Here is a 25,245-nt window from a genome sequence, read left to right as displayed (position 1 = left end):
GTTGCTCAGGGCTTATTCCTGGCCTCTGTGCTCTGGGGTCACTCTTAGCAGCTTGGGGGACTATACGCAGTGCTGGGGATGGAACGAAGGGTTGACCATGTGCCAGGCAAATGCCCTCCCTGCAAATACTCTGACCCAGAAGGCATGGGCACCCCTGTACTATCTCTCTTGCCCCATTGCCATGTATTTCTAAGTTGTTTCCTTAGTGATTCATTGTAATGGACTGGAATCAGAATTAAAAGATGAAAACATAGGCTGGAGAGAGAGCACAAGTATCAAGTTTAGCATGAAGGAGGCCCTGAGTCAGGCCTGAGCACAGATCTAGGAGCTGCTGCATTACCTGCTCTGATACAAAAATGAACAAAATTTACTTAATTTCAACAAAATATAGGAACTTGTTCCTCCTATAGTTCATTTTTCTTCTACAACCTTCATACATATATGTATATACATGTATATATATATTCTATTAATCTCTCAACCAGGTATTTTTATGTAGTCTGTTATCTGTCAGCAGAGTTAAAGAGAAGACATTGCACATGTGATTTTTTTCCTGTTTGCCCATGTTATTGTTCCCAATGCCTGTTCATTTGTGTAGCTTCAAAACCCCATGTAGAACCATCTCTCAGTCTTCAGCATTTCATATGAGACAGATTTTTTAATGGCACTCTTAACAATTGGAATATTATTGACATGTGAGTTTTAGATGTGCACCTTAGTGCACTACATACATATGAAGTGCCACAGTAAGTCTGTAAGACCCATGTCACATTTTTGTCTGGGGGCCACACCCAGCAATGCTCAGGGCATTCTCCTGGCTTTGCATCAGGAATCACTCCTGGCAGGGCTCAGGAACCATATGGGATGCTGGGAATCAAACCAGAGTAAGCAAGGCAAAAGCCCTACCCACTGTTCTAAGATTCTGGTCCCAACCACAATATAATGAGAAATTTAAGATCTACTCTTAGGATCTTTGAGATACAAAATTCAGTATCAATACATACGTACATAACTATATTCTACATGTCGTACCCCCCTGAACTGTTTTTCACTGGGAGTTCGTGCCTTGGGAGTTCCTACGCCATTTCCCCTCTGCCCTCCGTTGGCAAGCTGTGTTTGGCTTTTTCTTGTTTAGATGCCACATATAAGTAAGATCATGGTTTCTATCTTTCTTCGGACTTCTTTCACTTAGCATAATGCCTCCAAAGCCAGGTGTGCTGTCATAAGAGTTCCTTTAAAAGGTTGACAATATTCCTGTGTACGTATGAAATTGCACGTTTTAATCCTTTCCCCATGGATGGAGACACTGTTTGCTTCCATATTCTGAGCCATGTAATACTGCTGGCCTGGCCCCGAGGTGAATAGTCTTTTCAAACCAGTTGTTTTTGTTCCCTTTGGACTGTAATTGCTGAATCATAGTAGTCACCTTATTTTTTTAAAAAACAAAACCTTACTCTTCCATAGGGCGGCATCAATCTTCATTCCCATTGGCAGTGCACAAGGCTTCTTTTTTCCTAAACAGCCTTGCTTGATCTTCCTTATCATTTGTACAGCAGCCTTTACAGCAGACGTGAGGGGTATCTTTTGGTTTTGATGAGCATTTCACTATTTTTTTTTTTTTTGCGTTGCACCCAGTGGTGCTCAGGTCTTACTTCTGGCTCTGTGCTCAAGGGATCACTTGTGCCAGAGATTGGCCCCAGGCCAGCTGTGTGCAAGACAAGCACTCTATCTGCTATACTATCACCCCAAGCCCCAAAGCATCTTAATGATCCATGATTTTGAAGCCCAACTGTCTGATTTTGATCCTTTACCACTTTCTGTTGTATTGGGGTAGCATCAACTATTTCGGGTTGCAGGATCCTATTCCGTGGTAGGAATAAACCTGGGTTGGCTGCACACAAACCAAGTGCCTCACCTGCTGGAACTCTCTCCCGCTCCCTTTTAAAGACAGATCGGTCCTTTATTATTGATTTGTATAAGTTCCTTATATTTCTTGAATATTGACCTCTTATCAGATATAATTCACATTCCCCCCCCCACCTTTAAGCTTAATTTTTTAAAAAATTTGAGGCCACGGGGCTGGAGTGATAGCACAGAGGGTAGGGTATTTGCCTTGCACACGGCCCGACCCGGGTTCAATTCCCAGCATCCCATATGGTCCCCCGAGCATGGCCAGGAGTAATTCCTGAGTGCATGAACCAGGAATAACCCCTAGTGCATTGCTGGGTGTGACCCAAAAAAGTAAAAAACAAACAAACAAACAAACAAAAATTTTGAGGCCACACCTAGTGGTGCTCAGGATTTGCTCCTCTGTGCTCAGGGATCACTCCTGGTGGTGCTTTGGGGACCGTATGCAGGACCACGGATCGAACCCAGCTCAGCCACACACAAGCATCCTGGACTATCTCTCTGGCCCAGAAGGCTTTAAAAATCAAAATTCCACTCCCCCTCCGCCCCCCGCTTTTGTTGCCTTTGTCTACAGTGTCTGACTGAAAATAATTGCCAAGACCAATGTCAGGGAGCTACCTGCCATTGTTTCCCTCTAAGTTCTAGTTTCAGACTTTTAAACCTTTGATTCATTTGGAGTTGGTTTTTGTGCCTGATAAACTAGTCTTTATTTTCATTATTTTGCATGTGTTGGTCCAGTTTACCCAGTACTGGTTACTGAGAAGATTCTCCTTTCCCATTGTAAGTTCTTGGCTGCTCTGCCATAGTTAATTGACCATACAGGCATGCTTGGTGACAGGGCTGCCTTCTGAGAAATGTCATTAGGCACTTTCATCGCCATGTGTGAGCGCTACAGAGAACATCACACTGCACTGTCCCCGGATGGTGCAGCCTCTTGGGAGCCTCACTGGTGATGAGGCCTGTCGGCGCGGAAATGCCGAGTGACGCAGGAGCGTCTGCGAGGTTCTCCGTTCTGTTTCTCCAATCTCTGTGTTGGACTTTATGCCAAATACTTTACTATTTTGATATTAAGTTGTAATCTTTTTTTTTTGAAACTAGAAAATGTGTCACCACAGCTTCTGTGTTTTCTCAATATTGCTTTTATTAGTTGGGTGTTTAAAAAAGCTTTTATTTTAATGTTACAATGTTATGTTTACCTTATTCCTATGAGGAAAAAAATCATTGGGATTTTGATAGGGTCACCTAGAATGTCGATCAGTTTGGGTTGTTTGGACAATTTGGCATTATTAATCCTTCCGATCCATGAGCACAGGCTGTCTGATGGTGTTTCTGTTTCTTTCACCAATGCTGCTGTTTTCACTGTGGCTATCTCTCACCTCCCTCGTTAAAGTTATTCCTAGGTATTTTACTCTCTTCAATAGTAAATGGGTTTGTTTTTAAATTTCACTTCCCGATAGCCCGTATTTGAATAGAGTGAAATGCAGCTGATTCTTCTATATCATGATGCTTTATCTTGAACTCCACTGAGTTCACTGGCTAAAAGTGGGTTGGGGGAGCTGGAGGTCTAATATGTCAGTTTAGGATACTTGCCTTGTACATAGCTGACCTGGATTTGATCCCCAAAGCCCCTGGGTATCACCCAAAAACCCCAAAAAGTGTTTTGGGGGCTTAAGAGTAGTACATAAGGCACTTGCCTTGCACAGAGCTGATCCCCCAAACACTGCTGGGTATAGGCCCATAAAACCAACACCCCCACCACTAAATGTTTTGTGTGCGTGTATGTGACCTCTAGGTGTGGCCCACAAACCAAAGCAGAAAGTCGAGGGCAGTGACCTTTGTCACCTGGGCTAGAAGGCACAAGAGAGGACTGACGTCACATGCACTTCTGTACCTCTTGCCATCCCACCACCCGCACTTTCCGGGCTCCCTGCCCTAGCTTAGGGCCTGATTTCTTGGCACGCAGGGCTGTGCTCTTTCTACCCAAGGCCATTTGCCGCCTTTATACGCAGCCTTCCCGTACATTCTCTCTAGCACATACCTTGTCTGTTGGCTCAGCATTTGGCATCTTCAGGATCTCTTGCTTCCTTAGACTCCCCTGTCCACCCGCCTGTGCTGTGCTGTCTTCGCCCAGCGTCCCTTGAATAGCTGCAAACCCCCACCTTGCTCTCTCAGCTGCAGGCCTGTCAGGCGTTGGCCAATCTGTGCACTCGGCCTCAATGTGCAGCTCTAGAGGCCCAAGTGTTACCTTCCGTGTGCACAGACCCCGAGGAGGTAGTTTTAAGGTGCAGGTTCACTACCCTGCAGGTTTGGCTTCCAGCCTTTCACACTGGAATAACAGGAAGTGGGGTCCCCAGGCACTTGCATCTGTCCCCAAGTTTATATATATATATTTTAGAAGGGTGGGGGGAGCTTGGACAACACCCAGCAGTGCTCAGTGTTTTACTCGTGGCTCTGCACTCAGGAATTACTCCTGGCAGGCTCAGGGATCAAATACCATCTCTCCAGTCCCTCACCTGTCCCCAAGGTCTTGCTCTGCAGTGGGGGAAGTAGGCGGCTGTGGGACTCGACCAGAGCCCGCCATTGCCCCTACAGTAATGTCAGTGGAAGCTGAAATGTTCCTTTGAGGGCAGGGTCTGTCCCATAAATACTCTCCTTTTCCTTGAGCACCCACAGGTGCTGGTTGTGTGGCTCAGGCCTCGGGTCAGTGCTCATCTGTCTGCTTTGGGAGGATGGAAAAGGCCTGTGGTACCTTCCCTCCCGACTAAGACTTCTGTCTTGCAGGCCTCTGGCTTCCAAAGGTTTCCACAGGATTCCTTTCTGAGTCACTAGCTTCGCTTCACGTCCCATAGAGACCGACCCGCACCATACTTCTAATTGCAGAGGCCACTTGCTGTGTCTGGGACCTTTCATGACAGAGAAGGGTGTTTTGTCCTGCACCACTGCAGAGATTGATGGAGAGACTGGAGGGCTAAAGCCAAGAGCCTTTTTTTTCCTACTCAAAATCAGCATTCAAACCCCAGAGCTGGCTCAGGAGAGTGCATGCTCTGCAGGTGGGAGGCCAGGTTTGATCCTGTGCACAGGGCCAGGAATGGCCTGAAAACAAATTCCAGTAAGGGGCTCAGTTGCTCAAAGACTCTAAAACTTCTGGGGCCCTTGTGATAGTGGGTAGGGTGTTTGCCTTGCACCTGGTGGACCAGGGTTCAATCCCTAGGATCTCATATGGTCTTCCAAGCACTGCCAGGAATAACCCCTGAGCATCACCAGGTGCAATCCAAAAGCAAATAAAACTTCTCCATCAAAGTGGCTCTTAAAATGACCCCTTAAAATTGTTTGCTAGTTGCTTACCTGAGAGCCCCCCCCCCCCAAAAAAAAATCCTGCAAGCCAACAGCTCAAAGCTCAGAACACCTGGGTGTGGTCAGCCTCTGGACAAACATCCCCATGGAACTGGCCAGGCTGGTGAGATTGGGAAATGCCAAAGCCCTCATATCTCTTTCTCTTGAGAGAGACTGTCTCAGCAAGAGAACGCAAGCCTTCCATGGGCGCAATGGTTCTCTTCTCTTTGGGGGTGCCAGGGTCACCTGTCACTGCACTGCTGCTGAAATGGGGGCAAGGCGGGGACTTGGGCATGGGCTGAAATGACAAACGGTGACTCTTCTACAAAGGTGGAGGTTTATTTCAACAAAATGTGAAAAGAATCCATCTGGCTCCTCAGGGAACGTGTCCACGGAATTGGTGAGACGAGTGGGGACTGTTTTGTGACCAATGTGGATAGTTCCAAAGAGAAACCTTCATTTAATGTGTCATAATTTGGTGCGGGGAGGGGTAGGGGGAGAGAGGTAAATGAGGGCAGTCCATTCTGCCTTGATGGCATTGCCGGGGCTGCTTTCCAGTCCTGGGCACCCGGACCTGCAGAATGCAGAATGTGGAGTGGAATAGGGCTGAAAGCAGTCATGGCTAGTGCTGCTTCCTGGGCAGAGAGTGGGGCCCCACCACTCCCGCCTTCTTCGAGGGTGCCTCCCAAGCCAGGCCTCCAACCCAGTGGTGCCCATTCGCAGTCTTGAACGGCGGCGGTCACACCAGTCCATCTGTGGCGCTTTCCTGTGTGTGAACTAGAGGGTTAAGGTTCCCAATGGTAGCTTGGACAGAAGCGGTCACACCACTGCTTCTAAAATATCTTAGCGATTTCTTCCTTGGTCACCGGTGACAAATGCAATTAGCTGCACTGTGGGAATCGGATGCTCCCCCAGCCCCAACCACCTGCCACTGTTGTTTCAGAAGAGCCAATGAGACACCCAGTATGCTTGTTCCTGGGATAAAGTGGGTGTTGAAAATAAACTCTCACGTGTGGAAGAGGCCCCTGCCACTGGCCGGCGAGGAAGCAGGGAGACAGCAGCACCATGGCGAGTTGTGGCTAATTCTCAGGTCTTGTGAGTTCCATGTCCCCGGGGATGCAGGTCCCACCGGGGAAGGCCAGTTCCTGGTGTGATGGCGTGTCAGAGCAGGGGGGAGCCCTGCCGCCTGTGTACATTCCTGGAATACAAGACCCAAAAGGGACTGGGAGGGCTGCCCTGGAGAGCGCCGAGTCCTAACAGCTCCAGGCAAGATACTGGGCCCCTGCTCCCTGTGGCCAGAGAGCTTTCCATTTGTTCTGTGAGGACGGAACCAAGCTTGCTGCTGGGATCGGGGTTTCACTCTTATCTTTGAGTTCTTGTGGAGCGCGCAGGTAGCGTGTGGTGCGATGGAGGCAGAATGGTCCCTCTCCTGTGCCTGCTGTGGGCTGGGACGAATGTGGGGGCAAAGACACAGCCAAGTGGAGGTGCTTTCATGTCCCAGGACCTGGCCCTGGGCCTCATGCCAGCCCTCCTCTGCTGCTATGGCAGCAGGCTCATGAGGCCGGAAAGCTGCTGTGTGTAGTAAGACCTCATGGTACGCATGTGTACCCGTCATTGCCTTCCCGGGGAGAGGGCCCGAGTCCCGGGGATATAAATACTGGACCTCGGAGGTGTGGCTGGAACGGGGCTCTGGGAATCAAAATTCCACTGTGATTCCAGTGCTGGGTCTCTGGCGCCTTCCGATCACAGGTTTCCAGCTTGAGCCCTTGAGGCCAGGGGCAGGTGGGTGGGACTGGGCGGGAAGGGGCAAGAAGCTCTTCCTACGTTGAAGGGGAATCCATCGTAGAAAGGATCCGGACAACTTCTGCTCGCTGAGTAGGTGAGATGTGCTGGGTCATATGGACAATGGAATCCATGGCAACTTCGGGATTGGCCTGGACCAAACTGGAGAAGAAAACAGGAGTGAAGGGCAGAGAGTGGCAGAGGCACCTTGATCAAGTTAGCTTAGGAACTGCCCAGAGCTGCTATGAGTTACTCCTAGTAGAGGAACTGAGTAAAATTTTAACCAAGTGATCAAAACGAGCATCAGGTGGGACATATGGACACAATGTCCCCAGCTGTGGCCCTTGTGACCAGGCCCTAGGGCAGCTGAGCTCAAACCAGCAATGTTCTAGCCATGTTCAATGTACTCAAACGGACCATTTTACTGTGGTTATAGAAGAGGCAGTCCCTGTTAGCAAAGACACACCAAAGTCTTGGGAGGAAAGGGCCTAATTATGTAACTTACCCATACAAGGTTCTGTAAAAGGAAGAAAAAATAAGGGAGAGAGAGAGACCAACCAGACACGTATTTGACCTCAGACTTGATCTTTGTACTACTGTTTTACTGTTTTCAGCTTGACAGCTTTTCAGTAAGGGAAATACTTGCAAATAAAAAGTTGAAGATGGGGGAGGGATCGAAACCATAGTCTAGTGGGGAGGGCATTTGCCTTGCATGTGGCCAACCCAGGTTCGATCCCCAGCATCCCATATGGTCCCCCAAGCACTGCCAGAAGTAATTCCTGAGTGCAGAGCCAGGAGTAACCCCTGAGCATTGCTGGGTGTAATGCAACAAGCCAAAATATGAAAAATAAATTGAAAAGGCCCACCTCTATTCTGTGCGGAATGCTCTAGAACACAGCTGGCACTGGGCGGGGAAGGAAGGAGGTAGTGTCCTAGGGTGCCCACACACAACTGTTCTTCTGGCTGAGTTTCTGCATTTGGAGCTAATAGCGGGGCAAATGAACTAAGAGCCCCTGGGGCCAGTAGCTGAGAAAGAATTGGGCTTCAGGGTTCTATTTTTATCTGTGGGTCAATATCCCCCCCCCCCCCACATACACACCCAGCAGTGCTCAGGGCTTCTCTTGGCTCTGCACTTAGGGATCACTCCTACTGGGCTTGGGGGACCATACGGGATGCTGAGGATGGAGCCTCGCTGCTGTCCTATCACTCTGGCCCAACAAAAGCAGTCTTAAGTAGAAGCACAAAGATTGTCAGGCAGTGTCTGAAAGTCCTCATTCCAAAGAAATGAGTTCCCACCCTGGGTCTCACCTGCGGATCTGCTTGAGGACATAGTCTCTGCTGATATATTTGATGTTTTCTTCAATTACAGAGCGGACGCCATCTTCCTCAGTCAGCTGCTTCTCCAGCCACTCTACCAGATCCTTGTTATTGTCCCAAACATAGGCCTGCAGACAGAGGACTTCCGTTCAAATACCAGGGGCTGGACATCAGGTTATTTCATAACTGGAGCAAGTACTCCCAAACCTGCTCAATGCTGGAGTGACAGTACAGTGGTTAAGTGCCTTGCACGCCGCCCACCAGGGTTATAGGTGCTCCCTGGAGCACCGCCAGGTGACCCCCCAAAACAAAAGCTGTTCATGATTCTGTTACTGTGCGTGCTGAGGTATCAGGAGGCCTAGGCCTCCCTCTCCTGGGGAGGGGCGCTGTGTAGTTCTAGCGCCATTTGGTGTTCCCACTCTCTTGTCAGACTCAAGGCTAGTTGCTGAGCTGCGAGAATGTAACCGTGTGAGAGAAATGGACCTAAGAGCCTAATTCGTGTAATGAAGAGCTAACTGGGAGGGAAAGGCGATTTAGTAGGTACTTGAAAGGGGAAACGTATGGGGCCGGAGAGAAAGTACAGAGGATAAGGTACTTGTCTTGCTTGTGGCTGACTGATTCAACCTCCCATACCAGGGAAAGTCCTCCAAGCACTGCCAGGACCCTGCTGTGTGTGTTCCTGACCCCTCCCCCCACAGTGTGTGTGCACATGCACACACACACAGAGAAACTTGCTTTCTGGGAACCCAGACGGTTCCTAGAGTGTAGCTATTCCAGCAGCTGAACTGCGCTGCCATGGAGTCTCTCTTTTGGTTCACGGAGAGGGAACGGACAGGTAGAGCCCCTGGGTTAGAAACGGAATCCCCATTTTACTTCCTATGCTAGCTTTCAAAAGGGTCAAGATATCTAAAACCTGGAAAGACTCCACAAACCACCTCTTGCCTCTCTTTTTCAAGATCATTGGGCTGAGTGTCTCCTAGGTGGTTGACTACATAATAACTCAGGAGCGTGTTAGAAACCTAATAGCCTTCTCCTTGCTCTCCTCTCCTCTCATTTTCTTTACAAATCATTTAGGAATCGTTTTGTTAATGGCTTCCGGAAAACCAAGTACCACCATTAGAGCTCATTCATATTTATGTCATTTTGTTTGGGTAATTAAACACAAAGCTCGTCATTTAAAGGTGCGCTATCCTTCTCTGTTATCACTAACGAAGTCAAAGTCAGAATGACAATGAGTTTGGCTCTGTAATTTAATAGGTGGGTGCATTAGGGACTCTCTGAGGCTTGAGATGGGGCTTGAGAAACCAGCACAGAAGTCAAGGTGCCAGGCCTGCAGCTGACGGGGGTCTGCAGTGGTGTCTGTCAGCCTTCAAGGGCAGTCATGGCACTGCGAGGCATTTCCATTTCTTTCAAAACTATGTATGTATGAACATCCCCTACCCCAAAGAGCCGGTGAGTCGGCTGTGACTATTGATTAGGTGGCGGTGGCTTCCCCGTCCCCAGTGCTTCTTCAGGCACCCTTCACAGGTGAAGGGGCAGAGCAGGGCTCTTATTCGGTGCCTCAGTCACGACTGCTGGCTCTGCTGTGAGGGAACTGTCATGTAACTGACAGCGGAGCGGTCATCTTAACTAAGCCTTGGCTCCTGCATACCCCACAGATGGAAGGCGAACCCTGATATTCCCGCCCCCCCCCCCCCCCCCGCACTGGGCTCTAGCTTGGACTTCTCCCACTCACCACCCCTTTTTGCTCAAGGACACGGGCAAGCACTGCCAGGAACGCCTTGGCTTCACTCTATGAGTGGCTGGGAACTAATCTGTGGTCACTGCGTGTTCAGAAACCCTTGACTGGTGGTGAGTTTTCTCTGACCTCCGCAGTCAGTTATGTGAGCAACACTTTAAGAAGCACATGCCCCTACTTAGGAGGGGCTTACGGGAGGAAATAAACAAAACAATGAATGCTTCTTGGGCTCAGAATGAAAAAAAAAAAGAAAGAAAGAAAAGGCTAGATTTACTCAAGAATCCCAAAGCCTTTCGTTTAGGAGAATATTTAATACTCTTATTAATCATTTTTAATCCGTTTGCTTTTAATTAAGAAACAGCATGATGCTTTCCTATCAACATATGCCAGGGAGCAGATTAATTGTGGCTTAAGATAACTCTCCTTGATTGGTGTAATGTATTAGCTAACGAGATGCCTGCTTCTAACGATGCTCAGACTGGAAAGCCAGCTACCCTCCAGAGAAAACTCCTCTGCCTTCCCTCCTGCAGTCACAGAATGTGCTAGGTGTTTAAACATTAAAGTTCCCAGACAGGATTAGAGCAGCACACTCCAAGTTTGAGCTGTTGTTCTAAAGTATCTCCTTTGAAAATACGGGCTCATTATACGAAAGATTTACTGTTCGAACTACAACTGGATGATCGCCACCAGTGCCGCCCCCCACCCCCCCAAAGTTTCGACCAACATGGTGGCAAAGGAGGAGCAGATCCTGTTGGAAGGCATGCTTAGCCAGAGTCGCAGACTGAGGCAATGAACACAACTGCTGGGATTGAGCTAACTTGCCCCACCCCAGACAAGCTGCACTGAGGAGTCTACAGTTTCTTCTTTGCCCTCTTAGCAAAGAGCTGTGAGCCATCTTTCCAGATAACCAGATCGAGCCAACCCCCATTCCCATAAAGTTATGAAAATGTGGCTGATTGTTCCCAGTGTGAATTGAAGCAAATGTGAAATGCTGGGCAACTTCATGACAGGCCTGTTGTCATACGTCTGACACTCCAATCAGAACACTTTTAATGCCAATAAATGTTCAGCACACATTCTGTGTCAGCAGATTACTATCACCCACACTACTCAGCTTCACTAGTTGTCATGTAGTAATTAGTGTATCTTATAAAATCTAAATGAGCTATTTGAAAAGTTTCGTTTCTAAGCTTCCGATGGCTGCTGAGCCCTCCTTGTTCAATGGCATGAAGGGCCAGGGCACAGCCAGAAGAATGTGAGGCCTGATGACATGCCCTATGGTAACGAGCTGGCCATCCACCTGTGAGTTGGGGGAGGGGAGCCTGCCCAGGGCCATGTGATACTCTCCCACAGGTTCAGCATCTCTCCCCTGCTGGCTGCCTCAGACCTTTCCCTTACTAGCTTGGGGACAGTGGCACTTCTGTGACCCTGGCTACAGTGCTTATAACTTACGGGGGCCTCTTTTTTTTTTTTTCTCTTTTTGGGTCCGACCTGGCAGTGCTCAGGGGTTATTCCTGGCTCTGCACTTGGGAATTACTCAGGAATTACTCCTTGCAGTGCTCAGGGGACCATATGGGGTGCCGGAGATCGAATCCAGGTTGGCTGCGTGCAAATCCCTCCTCACTGTACTATTGCTCTGGCCCATAGGGGTCTCTTTGATCACCCCTCTCATGTGGAAATCCAGAAAATAAGAATGCACTGGACATCCTAGATTGTGAATAGAGTAGAACAAGCAAAATCAAAGGACATTTCCTGAGAGTCTGCTGTGCTCCAAGAACCAAGCCCCCTCCTGCCCAGGTTGTGAAGTGACACACCTCGATCAAATTTTGTTTGGGAGCCACTCCTGAAAGTTTAGGCTCTGTGCCTTAAACTTTGTGTTGGGAGGTCACACTGGTGATGCTCCGGGTGCTAGGGATGGAACATGAGCCAGCTGTGTGCAAGGCAACCCACTGCACTAGGGCTCTGGCCCCTTGGTCAGTTTTCTTTTTCAAGGGATTACACCCAGAACTTAGGCCTGTCAAATGCTCTGACATCTTCCATCATAGATTTTTCCTCCTAACATGCTGTCCTAGAGAGGAGGAAGCAACTGGCATCCTTTGGTGTCTGCTGCACACCACGCTTTGTGCTCCATGCTTGCTTCCATTATTTAAAATCCACAGACCTAGGCCCAGAGAGATGATGGCACCCGCCTGGCCTGTGGTTGACCCAGGTTCGAATCCTAGCATCACACCCTGAGCATTGTTGGGTGTGGCCCCCAAACACACCAAAGTCTTTGGGAGCAAAGCACAGCGAGCAGGGTAACACACCTACAGTTGAATGTCTGCCCTCACCATAGCAGGGAGAGCGGTCACGTCAGGGTGCAAAGCCTGTTCCAGAAACAAAAGCAGCTGCTATGTTAAGGTCCCGTGTCCCTGGCACAAACTGAGGAGCACCCGGCATTGTTGTCCTGGACCAAGGGCTGCTGTCTCTCGTGGGTCCTGAGGTAGCTTCCTCCCGAGTTCTGGGTCAGACCTGGCTTCCGCAATGACTTCCAGCCAGGAAATAGTTCTTTCTAGGAGGAAATGGCAACGACCTATTTCTCGGACACTCTGTCGTGGGAGCAGGACGTGGAGGAGCAACCGTCTATTCCCTTCATGCTTGGAGGGAAGCTATTCCTTCCCCTCATGCCCGTGCCCACTGAGGCCACGCATGTCCATTAGTGACTAATGTGGTAGGAAGGCAGCAGGGTCTCTCCTGGCCACACACACATACACACACACACTCCATTTACCTGGCCGGCCGCTCTGAACTGGAGAACAACCTCCTATTTTACACTTGCGTGACTTTCAATGCCAACTTCCACTAGAAGCCTCCAGTAGCCACTGACAAAATTGTCTCACTCAATTATGATGCCACACACTGACCTCAGCCTGAACCAAGTGTCGCACAGGCTGCACTCCCCCACTGCACAAGTGAAATATTTATCCAAAGAAGCTTTTCAATTGTAAAGAAATGGGCAGACCGACACAGAGGTGACTCCTAGAAGCACCTGACTCACTGGCTTGCAAACTGTCGGCAGATCTGGGACAGAGCCCTGAGAACAGTGAGCAGAGAGTTTAGCCCTGCCTGGGAGAGGCAGGAGGCCTCATCTGCCATGGGGACAAGCAGCAAGTGAGTTTTCACCCCAGAGCTTCCAGGAAAAGGAACAAATACATTCCCAGCATCTATGGTTCATCTTTAATATATACATTGCCAATAAAGGTTGGTTCCCTTCTTTTTCTCAGTTAAAACCAACGGAAATAGAACCGAAAGACACAAGGTCTGTGTAGGAAGTGGAGCCTGATCACTTGTCCTCACCTCGGCAACCCCGCAGGCTGTGTGAACCCTTCCTCTCAGCTCACATCTGAAAGCAGAGCTCGGGTGCTAGTCCTGGAGGCTCTGCCTGAGTGTCTTTCCCTTCCTACCCCATCAATCCCACCTTTCACAGCCCCCAGCTGGTCTTTTTGAAGCAAACTCAGGGGCTGATGAGATGGTACAGTGCTTAGGTAGTTGCCCTGCATCCCACTGACAAAATCCCTGGCACCACAAGGTTGCCGTCAAGCAGAGCCAGTAGTTACTCCTGAGCACTGCTAGGTATGGGCTCCAAAACAAATGGTGGGGGGAAAAAAACTCAACTGCTGCTCAGTGCATTCCCAAAAGGCTCCAGGAGAATCAGCCAGGTCTGGGAAGAGCAGACCTCTGCTGCATCAGCTCTTGGGATCAGGCCATGGACCATGCTCTCACCTGGAACCTTCCTCAGAGTCTCAGTATTCAACCTAATCCCACAGCTCACTCCCACACACACAGTGCCCAGGGGAACATACTCTCCTGGGGACCGAACCCAGAGCCTGGCCTGGGCCCTGCTACTGAAGCCACCTACCTGATCCTGTCCAGAACCGCTGACTGGCTGCACTGCTTAGGCTGGTGAGGGCTGGGTGGCCAGGAGCAGGACCATGCTACTGCACAAGCTCCGGTAAGTAAAGTATTCACGGGATATGCTGAAGAATCAAGGGAGCCAAAGGAGATGCCCTCTCCACAACAACATGTGTAATGTTCATATGGGGAGAAGAAATGAAGCAGTAATGCAGGCGAGGGGCTGGACAGACAGTACTGCGGGTAGCGCACTGGCCTTACAAGTGATGACCGACCTGGGTTTAATCCCTGGCTTCCCATATGGTTCCCTGAGCACCATCAGGAATGATCCAAAGTAAAATAGTGCCAGTGAATATTTGGGTGTAAGTCCTCAGAAGCCAGGGACTCTTAGAAGCCCACCTACCTTCACCGTTCCTTCCACTTCCACAAACCAGCGCCTTAACATGGCCTGGATCTGGCCATCCGTCAGTTCGGGGTTGGCATTGTGGATTTTCTTCTTGACTAGATCTTCCAGCAGGAGCCGCCTCAACCGCCAGTAGAAGAATGTTCGTGATGTTTTCCAGTCGAGGATGTCCTATGTTCAGAAAAATGATAAGTCACTCCAACCCCAATCCTTGCTCTGGGCTCGGCTCAGAGCCAACTCTGTGGGTACCTACTCTCCAACAAGTCCTCCTCAGTGCAGGAGCTTGTGGGGAGCCCCCATGCCTGCGACAGCCCCCACGCGCCACTGAGACAGGAAGGGACGCTGTGAATTCCTAGGCTGTTTTCGAGTCAGCAAGAGATTATGAGCAGGTGGCTAGAACAGCTCATCCATCGATCAAACATGAGTTAGCCATTGCCCCAAAGGAGACCAAAGTGGCTCAGTTTCTCCTCAGTACAACAGAGTAGGCCTCTCAAGGGCTCCATGGTCACCTAAGTCCAAAATTGGTGAAAGAGGATCATGGATATAGAAAAAGGAAAAAGCTATTTATTTTCTAATAACAAAGAGCTGGAGAGACAACTCAAGAGGTTGAATGCATGCTTTGCAATGCAAGAGACTTGGACTTGACTCCCAAGCACCACTTGGATGCAGTCCCCCAACTTTTTCCCACCCCAATTAAAAAAAACTTAAAAACAATAGAAAGTGGTTTTCTGTGTAGAAGCTGTTCTAGCCCCACCCTCCTAGCTCCCTGCTGGGAGCCCACGTGCAAGAGGCGCCCACACACGCTCCCTCATGGGCCTCTGACAAGTCCAGGGAAGTGGCAGCAGCTCTACTTACGTTAATAACACCCTTCTCCTGCATGCGGCCCGGCGTGTCGTGCAAGTCAGCAAACTGCACGGCCACCTGATGGTAAATGGGAATTAGGAATTCCTCCCGCTCCTTCAACTTGTTCTCTAGCTCCTTCCGCTCAGCTGCACTTAACTCCGGGGTGCCTGCAATTAAATAAAGCTGCCCGTCACATTCAGCGGTGACCAGGAACCGCTGTGCGGAAGCTCTGGTCCCTGGAAGCTCCCTGTTAGCTGGGCCCAGCCCCCCGACTTCACTGGTCTCAGTGCTGAGCAACGGGACTCTCCTGACCTGGCTGCAGGGAGACCCCCCTCCCCAGGCAGCTCCCGTACTCTGACCAACAGCCAGGCTGCCACCCTGCCCCAAGAACAAAAACCCTCCTGGGAGATTTGGGTCAGTGGAGTGGGGGGCAAAGTGCAGAGCACCGCCTGAGCACCTCTTTCTTCTCCCAAGTCCACACCAGGCACCCGCCTGCCATGGGAGCCTGAGTGACTTCTACAGTTAACACTGCTGCATGGCTTCTGATCGCAGGTTTGGATACTATGCTCCTGAAATAAGTAGAATCCAATCAAACTTGAGCCATATCAGTGTGTCTCATGCCAGCTCAGAATGACCGGGCTTTCGTTTCAGGGCCGGCCAAAGCCAATCCCTGATCATAGTGACAAAGATATTTTCATTTGGGGGCTAAGAGTTAGAGAAGGGAGAGGGGAGAGAAAGGTAGACCCACAGTGCATCCCGAACCCCGAGCTAATGGGCACGCAGTACCCTCAGTCACCCCATTGGAGACTAGGGGTTCCTAATAATGAAGACCCACACCCCTGCCCCACAATCTTTAGTATCCCAGTGGAAGTGTTGCTACATCGTGCTGTTCTTCCTAATTACTCTGAGAATGGGACTTACAATCAATACTGAAAATTTAGCAGCCTGCCTCGAGAAGAGGAGTGAATCTAGCGGAAGGAGCAAGAGGTGACAGTTCCCGGTGTGCAGGACACCCTGAGATGCTGTTGCCAAAACTGACAAGTAAATACATGAGCACAGGTGAAGGGAAGGTTTATTTCAAGCGGGCCTGTCTGGGAATGGACCTGGCTTTTGATGCCACTGTGCATCATAAGCCATAAACAGCCTTGGGCTGCTGAGCAAGCTGTAAGTACTCTACATAAACACACGTTAATTGGACGAGACTGTAACTCCTGTATCTACTTTCATTTCATTTCATGAGACTAGGCTTCTGAGTGTCCAACACCATCCCCCACTTTAAAGGCCACTACTATCTTCAACCTGAGGTGACCACCTGTGTGTGTATCCCTGTCTACTACATGGTGCTGAGATTCCCCTGCACTATACTTTCGTTGTCCCTTTGCACTTGACACAACGCCAACAGCACTGGAACAGTCCTGTGAAAAGACGAACTGGCACTATACAGTGTTTCCTCAGGGGAAAAAAAAACTACAGAAGTTGTGAAAATACTAAAGTGAAACAAAGCATGGTGCTTTAGGATCTGTACAAAATGAATATGAAATAGAAATAAAGCCTTTAAAAGATGGCAAAAAGGAAGAAACAGGCCAGATAGTACAGTGGGTAGGGTGTTTGCCTTGCACATGGCCAACCTGGGTAGATCCCCACAACCCCCTATGGTCCCCAGAGCTTGCCAGGAGTGATCTCCAAGTGCAGAGCCAGGAGTAAGCCCTGAGCACTGCTGGGTGTGACCCCCAAACACCACCAACCAAAAAATGAACAAATGAAACTGATGGAGTGCAATTCTTTTCTGACCCCAGGTGGCTTTTCCCCCCCCTTTTCGGGTTATACTGGGCGATATTCAGCAGTTACTCCTGGCTCTGCACTCAGAAATTACTCCTGGCAGTGCTCAGGGGACCATATGGGATTCCAAGGATCAAACTCAGGTCAGCTGCGTGAAAGTCCAATGCCCTACCTGCTGCATTTCTCGGGCCCCTAAGTGGCTTTCTTTGCAAGGCTGGTAAAGAACATGATGACTAGGAGGGGAGGTGAAGACCCAGCCATTCCAGTGGGACCTGCTTGGAGAACTGATGGGAGGAAGATGACTTTTTTTCCCCCCTGAAATGAGACCATCCTTTGACTACAGGGACACTATACTTTTCTTTCTCCAGGAAAAAAGACTACTTAGGAAAATGCTTGATTCTAAGGGTTGAGACAGAAAAAAAAAAAAAAAGATGAATCAAGAGCACCCTGTCACAAAATTTTCAAATGGGTCAAAGTAAATGTATATGCTTCTGGAGACAGCAACTACATGCACAGGAATATGCAGAAATAACGCAGCAAACGGGACCAGATATTAATAGTAGGTAATCTGAGAAAATGCAGACGTCCTTGTACTGATCTTATAACTTTCCTGTGCAACTGTATCCAATGGAAAGTTTGGCTGTGTGCCAGATACTTCTGCTCTGACCCCAAGTTACTGAGTCTTTTCCAAGTTGTTGCACAAATTCATCATCTTTGGTTCTTAACAATCTGCTCTACTCTGGAAAATGAGAAAAGAGCTTTGAAATGTAAAGTGACTTGCGAAAAGAGTAGCAAAGTATACCTGGGTCTGGCTAGCTTGGAAACCTGTGTTCTCCCACATGAAGTGGTACCTAAGGCAGAGAAGCAGGTATCTCAGTAATAGGCAAGGGAGCGAAATCAGCTGAAGAGTTTGGTTCCTTTTTTTAGACAATGAAAGCAAGGCTGAGGGGGCAAGGAAGGCAGTTCAATGGGCTAAGCACATGCTGTATACACAGGAAGCTGGGGTTCAAATCCTACTACCACAAAGGTCTCCTCAGCAGAGGAGCCCCTAAGCACTGTCAGGTGTGGGCCCCCCAAACTAAAACAAAACCAACAAAAACGCATGGCTCAATCTTGGTTGCAGAGGGAGAAGGCAGTGAGAGAGCATTTTGGGAATAGAGCCATGAATTTACCTAGTTGAAAGGACAGATAAACGTGGCCTTGAATTAAAAAAGGTCTCATCTACCCAATCAAGCTATTCTAGAGCTTTGAAAGAAAGAACAAGACAAACACCTATAATGCTCTGGCCCCTGTGAGAGCAGGAAGATCATAGACCATCTCCCCAAGGCTGCCTTGTCTGATTCCTTCAGTAATGCCTCTGATCACAGTTCAAGACCTACCTCCAAAAGGCATCAAAGCAAGGAAAAGACAGATAAAGAACATGAAAGTATATTTAAATGCACATAGAAAGTCAGGGATTTGAATGCTTTGTTTGGGGGGGGGGCGGGGCAAGACAGATTAAAAAAAAAGAGTTCTCTAAATTTTATTTTCTAAAAATAAAAGGCTGCTGTTCCTAAGCCAGTTAGACCCTTGTCTAGCACTCTCGGGCCCCTCTCTCCTTGTACAGCAAAGCAGCCAGCCCTGGTAATGATTTAGGGGAGATTAACAAATATGTCAATGTCTATTTTCTGCTTAATTTAAAAGCGGCGTCTATAAAGATTTTTGACTTCTGAACCCTGTTCTCCTGAAAGAAAGAAGGTAAGAATGAGGAGGGGGATAAAGAGTGATTATCCTATCATTGATCGTTTGTCAGGAGCATTTCTTATTCACTGGACTATTGTAAAAAGCTAAGCTCTCGATCAATCCTGTAAGCTCCCTGTACAATTAAATATCTTGGAATGGCTTTCTTTCTTTTCTGGCCAGATTGCATGGCCTCGGGGTTTTTAGGAAAGCAAGTTGGTGTGTGTGTGTGTGTGTGTGTGTGTGTTTATGTGTGAGAGTGTGTTTAAGAATATGCTACAGAGAGGAAAGTCATTCTTTTCCAGACTCTCACTTTAGGAAAAGGGTTTCTTGGGAGAAGAGAAGCAGCCCATGTCTCTTACTTACTAAAATAAAAAGTCCCCCAAAAATCTTGGGAATCAATCTTAAAATGAAAACTTTTAACAGAAAGTGAAAGTACTGGGGCTGGAGCAATAGCTCAGCGGGTAGGGCGTTTGCCTTGCACGTGGCCGACCCGGGTTCGATTCCCAGCATCCCATATGGTCCCCCGAGCACCACCAGGAGTAATTCCTGAGTGAAGAGCCAGGAGTAACCCCTGTGCATTGCTTGGTGTGACCCAAAAAGCAAAAAAAACAAAAAACAAAAAACAAAAAAACAAAGGAAAGTGAAAGTACTACTAACCTGACCAAATCAGATCTAATATCATTGAGATGTAATTTGCTAGTACTGTTTAAATGCTATTTTTTGATCCTTTGAACAATCCTAAAAGATCACTACTATACAGATAAGGAAACTGAGGCACAAGAAAGTGAAGCTTGGTGCCCAAAGCACAAAGAGAAGAAACGGTGAAGCTGAGCAACTGTGGGGGGCCACATCTGGGGCGTGGCGGGCCACATCTGGGGCGGGCCATGTCTGGGGCCAGCACTTTAACCCCCTCCGCTCTCTCTCTGGCCTGAGCCAGCACTCTCTAAATGGTCAGGTAGGCCAGGGCCTGGGCATCATGAAAAGCCCCATTTCTCTGCTGTCAGGGGCAGGCTCGAGGTCAGTGTCTGAAAAAAGAGCAGATTTCAGCTCTGAATCGGTTTTGACAGAGCCCAGGTGCTGCAGGAGAGTGGAATAAAAGTCAGGTTGTTAGGGTAGAAAGTCTCTGCTCAGCCAAAGGCACCAGACTGACCTTGCATTCAAACCTCTTTCCTTTCCTGAGCTCAGGTTCTCATTTCTGTTAACAGTCCCAACCTGACAATCGGGAAAATGTTTCATGAAAGAATACTATGTTCAAGTATGTTTTTTTTTTAATTCTTAAACTTTTTTTCAGAAGGTAATATTAAGAAGCCTATGTAAATTTAAACCCAATTTTAACTTTCCTGGGTCCTTCCTTATTCTCTTAAGAAAGCAATTTGCTTTGGCTAAATACTAATTCTAAAGAAGTAGATCACCTTGAAGACTAAGCTCCTGAACAGCTCAGATATAAGAATACACACCCATTCCTCAGCCTTGAGACTGAAAAATCAGCATAAAAAAGACTAGAGTCTTATTAAGATTCGGGAATACAAACACAAGTAGCCGTTCAAAAGATCTATGTAATCACATTTTCTGTAAGAAATTTCTCCATAAAAATAGTAAGACACTAGAAAACAAAACCCTGCAAAACTATTTCTGTATCCATTAACAGGTGTGCCTTTCTTTACACAAAGGCATTCTTGAAAAACTGTGTAAATCAGATCCTGTTTTAAATGCCCAAGGGAGCTATTTAGAAGGAACCCTGCAGTGAATCCTTTGGTAAAGCAAATAATCCTTTTGTAATGGGAATAATTTCTCCCAATGTATCTAGTTTTTTTTTTAAATCCCATTTTCATATATCTGCTTTTCTTCAAAGGGGGCCATACCTATCTAAATACAACTGCATTTGCATATTGATTCTAACAGCAATCCTCTCTCAAGGGATGTTTAACCCTAAGGTTCCTTGCAATGGTGTTAGTGCTCTGTTGTTAAAGATCGTTACTCAGTCCCAGAGATTTCCAAATAGAGCCACATTACTTGCTCAACAACCCTGTCCCCTCTGACCTCCTGCAAACTTCCCAGGAAAACTTCCCAGGCTGCGTTCTTGCGGCAACCAGCCTCCCAGTCTTCACTCTTTTCTCTCTGTCCTTAAGTGGGCGAGGTGGGCGGAGAGTGCAGCTGTGTTCTGAGGCCTGCCTGCAGGTAGGAGGAGTGTGGTTCAGAGGGCCTACGCCCCTCTGGCTGGACAGAACTGGGAAGCCAGGCTTCCAGAAGAAGCAATTCCAAAATCATAATAGCGGATCCGAACAGACCAGCCTTGTCCTTTCCAGAAAAAGCTGTCACTATTGTGTCAAATCAAAGAGCTTTTGAATCAACATGAAGGCTGGGGTTTGGGCTGCAGCGATCTGAGAGGTGGGGGCAGGGGCTGGAGTGATAGCACAGCAGGTAGGGCATTTGCCTTGCACGTGGCAGACCCGGGTTTGATTCCCAGCACCCAAAATGGTCCCCTGAGCACCACCAGGAGTAATTCCTGAGTGCAGAGCCAGAAGTAACCCCTGTGCATTGCCAGGTGTAACCCCACCCCCCCCCAAAAAAAAGAGGAGGCGGCAAAGTGTCCCTAATCCCCATTTCCATGACAGAATACAAGAGCTGGGGCCACAGTGCAGGTGAGAGCACCGCATGCACAGGGATGCAGAGCAGAGGCCAAGGCTGGGCCCGGGTATGGGAACTTCCTTCTTTTCGAGTCTTAACTTTCCAGGGGAGGACCTGGCTTCCTGCCGCAGACAAGCAACATTGGCTCTTTTCAGCTGATAACATCTTGAAGATGGGACACAGGGCTGGAAAAATAAGTGCAGCTCAGATACTTGCCCTGCCAGAAATCTGCTGAGCCCCTAAATCCTTTTAACCCAAGGACGTGTCCTTCTCCGGCTGCTAACGGGGGGAACTTGTCAGGAAGGCATTCCTGAAGCATTTCCAGGAATGGTTTCCCTCACCTGCAGCCCTATGCATGGGATCTGCACCTGGGAGGCCTGCAAGAGCTGTTGGGGACCTGCTGGTGGGGGGCCAGCAGAGGTGATCGGTCGTGTCACCTCTGCCTATGTCTTAGTATCTCTCCTGTGCCTAGGGGATGCAGTGCAGACTTGCCCAGCTGTCTGACCATGGGACCATGACTGGGATGTGTATTCAAAGCAGAAGAAAGTTCCACTATTTGGTTCCTTTGTCCAGGAACTCTATACTGAGAGAGGGATGGTGGGGAACTTACAATTGCTTCACACTTAACTAGGCAGTTTTCACTCTCTCTAAATTGATTTGTCATTTCCCCCCTGAACTCAAGAGGAGGGCAAAGATCCTTGGTAAGGACCTCAGGCCAGAGGACTCATGAGGCCAGGCGACGAAGGCGTCCCGCTTGCCAGCCACTCTCCCTGCTCCTAGCTCAGATGGCAGAGAAACATAGAGACCTTAGTGGGTTGAGCTTAATTTCTGGAGGAAGGGTTTGATGATTTTTCCAAAATAACAACAGTGGCGCACATTATCCTTCTGACACCAACACCAATTGAGATCTGAGAATCCAGAGCCAGAACGGATCTTGTAATTCTGGTATTTGGAGAGAGAGAGTACAGTGGGGATGGCGCTTGTCTTGCATACATACAGTGGAGCTGGGTCCCATCCTTGGCACCCATCAGAGCAATGCCATGAGTGATCCTTGAGGTGATGCTGTCAGGTATACCACACCCTACCCCCCAAATAAAAAACCAATATGGCTATTTTGATATTTGAGCTTGATTCTCATTTCTTTCTGGGGTAATTCATCCTTTTAACTATCAAGAATCAGAATGTACTAGTCTGTGTTGTAACTGCAGACCGACCAATGAGTAATTCACCTATTTCCTACCTATATGCATGAACATGCAGTGACATATGGTCATGCTTTTTCTTCTTTTTATGGGGAGTGGGAGCCACACCCAGCTATGCTCAGGAATTACTCCTGGATCTGCACTCAGGAATCACTCCTGCGGTGCTCAGGGCCCCCTATGGGATGCTGGGGACTGAATCTGGGTTGGCGGTGTACAAGGCAAGCACCTTACCCACTGTACTATCACTCTAGCCCCCAACAAATGGTCATTCTTTTACTTTTTGTGTGTGTGTGTGGGGGGGGTGGGAAGAGAAGGGCACACTTGGTGATACTCAGGACTTATTCCTAGCTCTGTGTTCAGGAATTACTCCTGGCAGTGCTCAGAAGACCATGTGAGCTGCCAAGGATGGAACCTGGGTTAGCCACGTGCAAGGCAAACACCCTGCTTGCTGTATTACCAGTCCTAAAATAGTCATTCTTTTTGTGTGTGTATGTATGTATTTTAATACAACCCCATAAACATCCCTGAACTTAATTTTTTGGGGGGAGGGGGCGCATACCCAGTAATATTAGAGGATGGAACCCGGGTTTGAAATGTGCAAGGTAAACACCATACCACTGTACCATCTCTCTAGCCCCCAAAATTCTTTTTTGAAAGAAAAATTCTGAAAGAGATTAAGTTAGATGTTCAGAAAAACAGCTTTCTCATCACACTTAGAGAAAAAGAGTAGTTGTGTTTGTGAATAATTGGTGGCATGGACTTGTCCAAGTGCTCTCAATAGCATGCTCCCCAGAGCAGTGGCAGGTCTGGGGAGAGACTGGGGTACGTGTACGATAAGTCACTCCTGCAGGCTCTTTTTCTGGGTGCAAAGCTATTGATCAAAAAGGAAAAGAATTTTGACTACTGTACTCAGCTGAGGAAAAATCTGAGGAAATACTGAGAAAAGCAGTGAATAAGAAGAAGAGCCAGGCTCCACTGTATGCTTAATTTGTATCTTGGATGGTTTATTTTACTTTTCTCTTTGGCTCCATCTCTCAGCCTGAAAAATGAGGTCACTGTCACCCACTTCAGGAAAGAGCATTTTGGGCTTCTTTGGATAGAGGCATTGATCCACTGGGAACACAAAGGGACCTGCTCTTCAGCCTGCCTGCTCACATTCTGTTCTGGGCGGGGGGCTAGGCCCAGGGATTACTCCTGAAAGCTCTTGGAGGACTGCATGGGGTGCTTGGAGTTGAACCTGGCTTGGCTTCATGCAAGGCAAGAACTCTGCCCACTGCTCAATCTTTCTGTCCATTCTTTTTTTTTTTTTTGGGGGGGGGGGGCACACCTCTGGGTACTCTGGGTTTACTTCTTGATTTGCACTCAGGGTTACTCCTGGCTAGGATACGGGAAACATGTAGTGCGAAGGATCAAACCCAGGTCAGCTGTATGCAAGGCAAGCGCCATACCCACTGTACTATCTTTTTGGCCCTCCCTCTGCTCACATTCTCCCTGATCCAAACTGTGCCCATCTCTCTGAAAGCCTGTCAACTTCTATACATTAAGTCCACCCACTTTGTTTCTTCCGTTTCAATGGTGGACCCAAGCCACAGTGAATGCTCAGAAAGTCACATGGTCACCTACTTCTAATGATTATGAGGAAGAGGATATAATGCCAATTCCTATGTTTTGCTGTTGTTGCTGTTGTTTTGGCTTTTGGAGTCACGCCCAGTGATGATCGGGGGTTACTGCTGGCTCTGCACTGAGGGGTCACTCCTGGAGGTTCTCTGGGGACCATACGGGGTACCGGGACCAAAGCCAGGTCAGCCACGTGCAAGGCAAACACCCTACCCCTGTACTATTGCTCTGTCCCTCCCCCCCACCTTTAAAAAAAAAAAAAGCTTTGGAGCTAAAGTGCATTCATCTGATCCTCCTATTAACTGGGGTGGCAGGGGGTAGGGACAGGTTATCTGCACAGAAGCTGATGTTCAGAGAAGTTAAACGATTTACCTGCAAGCAACATAACCAAGACTTGTGCAAAGTTATTTTTATTCCAGATCCACCGCTCATGTCCTCAACCTGCCTTGGGCCAGAACTTGCTTCACACTTAGCAAACTAAGGATTCTTTTCTCCAGTGCCATTTTGGTCAAGGTTAAATAAAGACAGTTTTCTCCAACATAGATAGTAAATTGATAATGAGGTGATTTGTAACAAATGATTAACTGGCCATTGCTTGGGGATCCCAGCCCTCTACCCTTCCTATGTTTCAAAAGTTAAAAGGTGCTGGGTGAAGGTGGAAGTGATACCACTTTCCTTAAAGAGAGAGGAGCTGCAGCCCCACCCCCGCCCCATCAGTGGCTCTGCAGACAGATGTCAGAGAGGATCCCTCTTCCTACCACCCAGTTACTCTGAAGGGATGATAACAGCCAATGCGGGGTTAAAAAGAGGCAGTGAACCCCCAGTTAATGAGTAGGAATTCAGCAGGCAGTGTAAGATAAATGGAGCTCTCTCTGCTTCTGCTAGAGTCAGCATGAACTGCGGCCCTGCGGCTTGTTTGTGGCAAATGGAGTGCGCGAAATATCAAAGGGCAGTGATCCAGAAGAAGACCGACTTTGACAAATTTTAAATTGGCCAGAAAGAAAACCAGCAAAAAAAAAAAAAGGGAAAGAAAAGAAAAAGAAAAAAAAAGAAAAAAGAGAAAGAAAAAAAAAGAGAGAAAG

The 25,245-nt window shown here is 48.2% G+C and overlaps 1 protein-coding gene across 8 annotated transcripts in view; it reads right to left on the bottom strand.

Moving 5' to 3' along the window:
- Nucleotides 1-5,559: 5,559 nt before the first annotated feature.
- The window catches only part of ACACA (acetyl-CoA carboxylase alpha), a 322,008-nt gene continuing 302,322 nt past the window's right edge, over nt 5,560-25,245 (bottom strand). For all 8 annotated transcript variants that reach the window (XM_056128109.1, XM_056128108.1, XM_056128110.1 and 5 more), the window contains 4 exons: nt 15,228-15,382; nt 14,373-14,543; nt 8,332-8,468; nt 5,560-7,185 (listed from right to left, as the gene is read on the bottom strand). In XM_056128109.1, the coding sequence (XP_055984084.1) occupies nt 7,062-7,185; nt 8,332-8,468; nt 14,373-14,543; nt 15,228-15,382 (587 nt within the window). In that variant the 3' untranslated portion in view covers nt 5,560-7,061. The remainder of the gene's footprint in view (nt 7,186-8,331; nt 8,469-14,372; nt 14,544-15,227; nt 15,383-25,245) is intronic.

This window comes from Sorex fumeus, unplaced genomic scaffold, assembly GCF_029834395.1.
Source record: "Sorex fumeus unplaced genomic scaffold, SorFum_2.1 ptg000063l, whole genome shotgun sequence".
NCBI classification, from domain to species: Eukaryota; Metazoa; Chordata; class Mammalia; order Eulipotyphla; family Soricidae; genus Sorex; species Sorex fumeus.
Note: the sequence above shows the minus strand (reverse complement) of the source record. Positions and strands in the feature narration are given on the sequence as shown.